This window comes from Hipposideros armiger, unplaced genomic scaffold (genome assembly GCF_001890085.2).
Source record: "Hipposideros armiger isolate ML-2016 unplaced genomic scaffold, ASM189008v1 scaffold_107, whole genome shotgun sequence".
Taxonomy (NCBI): Eukaryota; Metazoa; Chordata; class Mammalia; order Chiroptera; family Hipposideridae; genus Hipposideros; species Hipposideros armiger.
In genome coordinates, this window is record NW_017731457.1 from 2936569 (window position 1) to 2942239 (window position 5671).

Genomic DNA, 5671 nt, shown 5'->3' on the forward strand with positions numbered 1-5671 from the left:
TGATGCATTGTAAGCAGTCTATCTCCAGGAGGCACAGGAACCAGGAATAATGGATGCCTCAGAGGAGGAAATTTGTGTGCCTGGGAGAGATGAGAGACTGACTTTTCATTGTAAACCTTCAATATCTTTTGAATTTGGTGAAATGGGCATGTAGTGTATGAGTAACAAAATAGGTAAAAAAAACCCAATGTAACAGAAAATAGAACCTGTGCTAGCTACCCCACCCCCCAACCCCCAGCTCCACAGAGTGTTTCCTGGGTACCTCTAGCAGGTGTCAGTGCTCTCTCTTTGCTGGTGATGAAATGGAACCAGCTCATTGAAGTTCAGGAAGCCACCCAGAATCACCCAGCTGGGAGTGGTGGAGCTGGTTCTGGGCCCCAAGTCTGCAGTCATGCTTGGGGCAATGCCCTCCAGGGAAGCCAGCTGCCCAGTGCCAGTTATTACCTCTGTGCCAGCCCCAGGACTGTGACCTGTAGATCTGGGAGGGAACCACAAAGGAAGACAACCTACTAAGAAGCTAACAAAGGTTTTTCTTCCTCCTCAGGTGGCCAGGCACAAGCCCGGGTGGGGGTTGGGAGGGAACATGCGGGGCAGAGCGGGCAAATCTCAGCAACTAAGGATGACTGATAACGACCCTGATAAACCACCTAATAAAAATAGCCCTAAGTACCCTAGAAACCTAGAAACTCAGCTCTGGGAGAAGGATGGCGCCCCAGTGGAATGGCAGCGGTCATGGGGTACTGGGGAGGCCAAACCTGAAGTGGGCTGGGGCCCAGCTGTGTGACCTCCAGCAAGCAATTTTCCCTGTGTACCTGAGCGCCTCCTCCAGGTTCTCACTGTGGGGGATGTAGGAGGCATAAGTGAGGTAAGAACTGAGAAAGCACCTTCCTCCAAATGAGGTTCTCAAAAATAATCCAAGTCTTTCAGGCTCAAGTGCCCGAATGCCCGGTGCCCAAACCTCTGGGCTGCCCTCGCTCTCGCTGCCTCCTTCTGGGTCCAGGCGGCTCTAAAGCAAACACTCATATTGTTTGCTAAATTGGTCCGATTTTTTTTTTTTCATTCAATTTACACCTATGAAAGGCCTCCCTCCCACACACCAGGTTCAGGTGGCCAGGGCGGTCCTCCTCGCACGCCCCCCTGCCGCGTGTCCCAGCACATGCCCACGCCTCCGAGCACACACGCGGGCCCACAGCTCCCACGTGCCTTGATACTGGCACTCGGACCACGCCCGCCGCCCACACGTACTCGTGGCGCTGACCACTGGGCACCGAGCTTCTCCAGTGGCCTCAAGGGGCGCCCCTCGCCCTACAGCGCCCAGGCGTGGGCCCCTCCCCTACCCCTCCAGGTGGCCAATAAACGCCGCAGCCCGGGCCGGCCCCGCCCATCCCGGGGAGTCCCAGCCGGCGATTGGCACGCCCAGCGCCCCCACACGTGGGGCGGGGGTGGGGGTGAATGAAATGGAAGCGATTCCCCCGCCCCCGCGTTTACCTTCCCCTCCCTGCGCGGCCCGCCCCCTCGGGCTCCCAGTCCAGCGCCTGCCCACCGGCTACCGACTGCACCCGACCCTGGCGTCCGACAACCCCAGACCAGGACCCCGCATCGCGGACCGGCGATGGCCAAGCGCAGCTCGCTGTCCATCCGCATCGTGGAGGGGAAGAACCTGCCAGCCAAGGACATGTGAGCGCAGCGGGGTCTGGGAACCTCAACTTTACGGGGAGGGGCGCTGCCTCTAACGCCTGACCTTTCCGGGGTCCACACGGCCCGCCCACAAGTAGAGCAGAGGCGAGGGTGTGGCGAGCGTGGCCGCAGTGGGAGACCAGCAGGGAAATGGGGACAGTGAGAAGATTTGCTGCAAGCACCAGACAGAGGGTGACAGGGAAGGGTCTGGGACTAGAGAGGGGGCGGGGACCTGTAAGGGGGGGGCCTTAGTGAGCCGGGAGGGAGTGAACTGCGGCTCAAGAGGGGAAGGGGCTTTGATAGGACAGGAGCTGGACTTGGGAGCAACATCGCAGGGAAGACATCTGGGTCAAATACAGTCTCTACCATCTTGGTCAGCTGCCAGAGGTGTGACTGGAGGGGGTGGAGGTGCCCCCCTAGAAATGAAGGTCTTTCTCAGTAGTTCCTGAACTCTTAGTACCTGGGAGTGTCCACCTAAAACCGGCCTGGGACCCAGGGGCTGTCCCAGGGCTTCCTGCTGTGCACTCGGAACAGGAGGAACTGGCATGAAGAGTGGACTTATAGGTGGGAGGCCAGGACTGGAGCAACATGGGCTGTCTGGGGAGTCGCTGTTGCCTGTGCACTCAGCTTTACCTGAGCCATCACTTTTAATCCTCACAAGCACCCAGCAAGGCAGTTCTCACTACAATATTTTATAGAGGAGGAAACCGAGGCTCAGAGATGAGAAATGCTGGCTCCAAGTGCAGAGCAAGGTCTTGAGTCTAGGGCTCCTAACAAGTGCTGGCAACTAAGGCTTTTCCTGGTCTCTGGCCGGATTTGAGGAGCTTTCAGGAGTCCCTGGTCCCACCTTTCTCAGTAGGTCCCAGAGCTGAGCTGCCCCATTTGATCCCTGGCTCCCTTGTATACAGACTTAGGTAATTCCTTGTCCCCGAAGCCTCGGTTCCCTTTCTGTAAACTGGGGGTTGAAGTCTCTCTCAGATAGATATGAGAGGTGGAAAGCACAAAGCTTGAGGGGTGCTGGCTGCCTGGAGGATGGCGAGGAAGTAGGGGAGCCTTGAGACAGCATAGGGTCCAAAGTCTGCTGGGCTGGAGTCTCCCCACACCCAGGCTCTTCACTGGGCTCCTGGATGCAGAGAGGTGGTTAGATGGTGGTGGTGGTGGGGGGGCAGTGCAGGAGGAGGGGGTGAGGGCGTCTCTCTCACAGACAGTGGCCCCTGTAGATTTCTCAGCAGCTCGGTGCCAGGAGCAGTTCCAGTGCAAGACCCCCTGGGCCTGATGAGACCGGGCTCAGCAGTTGCCATGGCTATGGGCAAGGGAGGGGGGTGGGCGGCCATCTCAAGGTGGGTTTCTGTGCTTGGGGGGAGGTGGGGCAGGAGGTAGGACTCTGGTTTCTGGGATGGGGAAACAGACGAGCTCTGAGAAGGGTTTCAGCCTCCAGGCCCAGCCTCTTAAGCACCCCCTACACTGGCACTCGTAACTAGGTCAGCTTGGCCTCTGGCTGGTGGCTGCTGGGAGGAGCAGCCCCTCCGTCTGTCACCTCCCTCCCCATCCCTGCGGCGCTTGCCCTAGTGCCTGGCTCCAGGCTCTCACCAGACTAGGGAGGTGAAGCTGTGGACTGTGCCTTCCTGGGAGCCAAGGTGCCTGGTTCCAGGCTCTCTGTAGCCCTGCCTCTGCACAGCTGAGGGACTCTGGGCAAAGTGCCACAAGTCCTGTCATTTCTGCCTTCCAAATCTCTTTCCTTGTCCTGCCCCCCTACCTGCCCTACTCACCTCCCCTCCCGTCCTCTCCTCTGCTTTTCCCATAGTGGCTGCTGTACACAGTTCTAACCTGTCAACTATCTTTTAAATCCAGCTGTAATCCCCCCTCCAGCCCCTCATATTTGGGGGACTGCCCTTCACAGCTCCGCTTCAGCAAGTATTTGGGGCCTTCTGCTTTCAAGCACTCCCCTTCAGAGCCTTCCAGAAAACTCCTATTCACTCTTTAAGACCCATCTCAAACTTGTCCTCTTCAGGGCTTTTCCTGGTGCTGTGGTGCAGGGTTCATCACCCCTGTTCTGCGCACTTCAGCACTTTGGGTTAGCTGGAGTTAGGACAGAGCCCTTGGTAGCAATTGTTCCTTCCTGGGCTGCTTGTGCCTCGTGACTGTGAGGGTAGGAACCATGACTCATTCGTCCTGACATTCCTGGTGCCCAGAGGGACACCTGGTCCGTAGTAGGGGACAGTAAGAGGTGTTGAGGATCTTCCCAACATTTAATCTTCTTATTAGCCCTATAAGGTAAATACACTCAGTTTGCAGGTGGGGAAACAGTTTCAGGATGTGGAAGTTGTTTGCCAAGGCCACACAGGTAGGTGGAGAAGCCAGATTCAAACCCGCTTTGCTGCTAACAGGCCAAGAATCCTGGCAGGACCGAGGTTGCAAGCTTGCTGTGGGGCTCAGTGTGGAGAGCCTTGAAAATGCTGTGTAAAGCATTTGGCTCCAGGATGGCGGGGATTTGGAGATCACAGGGAGCCCTCACTGAGTGCTGGAGGTGGGGCCGGTGGTGAGCCTGCTTCACTGTGCCCCATCAGCCTCCAGCCTGTCTCCTGAGCAGCACCCCTTCTAGCCAGGGCTTGCACACTCTGAGGACAGGGAGCTCACCATCTCTCATTGTGGCCCATCTTGACTGAGACAGCTCTGAGGAGGGAAGCCCTTCTCACACAGCTGCCGCCTGCCTCCCTCCCACTTCCACTTCTGTGTTTTTAGTTTTCTTAAGGGCGCAGAGCACAGCTGTGCTCCCTGTCACTGACAGCTCTCAAAGCCCACCTGTTCTTGTCATACTGTCTCCCACTGTTTTCCATCCTTCGGTACCTGGGTCAGCCAGACAGGAGCTGAGTCTCATGGTGACCGGTGACCCACTGGCTCCCACGCCCAGTGGCCCTGGGGACGGCTCTGGGGCTATTTCAGGGTTTGCCCTGATCCTTCCCTTTCCACAAACTGGAAACTGCCAAGGCCCTAAATATAGAGGCTCCACAAGAAGCCAGGCTGGGCCAGCACCTGCAAGTTGCTTGGGGAAGGAGAAATGGGAGAAGGGACCAGCCCAGGGACTTCATTAGGGCAGAGTGCACCGGGCAGGGCACAGGTCCCAACAGCTGGCCAGGGACCATATTTGGGTCCACGTCCTTTACCTTGTTTCAGCCTAGTCTCGACACAGGTCCCCTTCACACCCCTTGATCCAGCCACCCAAGGCATTGCTGCCCCTGCACACAGGGTCTGTTCCTGCCTCCAGGCCTTTGTCCATCTCCGTGACCCTGCCTGCAACATGAGCCCTAAACCTCACCATTCATTCACAACTCATCCATTGAGTAAGAGCTGCGCAGTGGGCAGTGCTGGGCTCACAGGGATACATAAGAAGTTCTCTGCCCCCAGAAAACGTCAGGGACCCCCAGAGCAGGAGGCAGAAGCAGGACAGAGGAGGCCCAATGGTAGGGAGCAGCTCACAGAGGTCTCAGCCACGCTGACCTCTCCCTCATTCCTCTTGAGTTCCTTGTTCAAATACGCGTGCAGCTCCTAGGCCCTGCTGCCCAGATGCACAGATGCACAGGGACCTATTACTTGAGGCCTGGGGTCCCCTGGCCTTGGGGTGGTAGGATGCAGGCTGGATGTTCCCAAGGGGCTCTCTGGAGGAGGGGGATCTTGAATGATGGAAGAGGGGGTTGCAGGCAGAGGAGCAAGGAGTCTCAGGCAGGGCTAACATTGACTAAACGCCTCTCATGGGCTGGCCCTCACCTGTGCCAGGGGCCCAGGGCAGCTCCCTGGGGAGCTGGCATGACAAGTTTCACTTTAAGGTAGGGAAGCTGAGTCTTGGCAGACATTTTCTGGTGGTATCAGGAGAGCCCTTGGACACGTTTGTCTGAGTGGCTTCCTCTGCCGGATGAGCCCTTTTTTTTTTTTAAGGTTTTATTTTTTATTAGGGGGTTTGGGAATGGAAACAGCACTGGGGAATTGGGGGAAGGGG

At 57.3% G+C, this 5671-nt stretch overlaps 1 protein-coding gene across 3 annotated transcripts in view; it reads left to right on the top strand.

Annotated features, from left to right (window-relative positions):
- The first annotated feature begins 1363 nt into the window (after positions 1-1363).
- The window catches only part of RASA4B (RAS p21 protein activator 4B), a 25669-nt gene continuing 21361 nt past the window's right edge, over positions 1364-5671 (top strand). Inside the window, exon 1 of one of the 3 annotated variants that reach the window (XM_019646947.1) lies at positions 1364-1677. In XM_019646947.1, the coding sequence (XP_019502492.1) occupies positions 1613-1677 (65 nt within the window). In that variant the 5' untranslated portion in view covers positions 1364-1612. The remainder of the gene's footprint in view (positions 1678-5671) is intronic. The other 2 variants (XM_019646945.1, XM_019646946.1) reach the window with 2 other exon arrangements.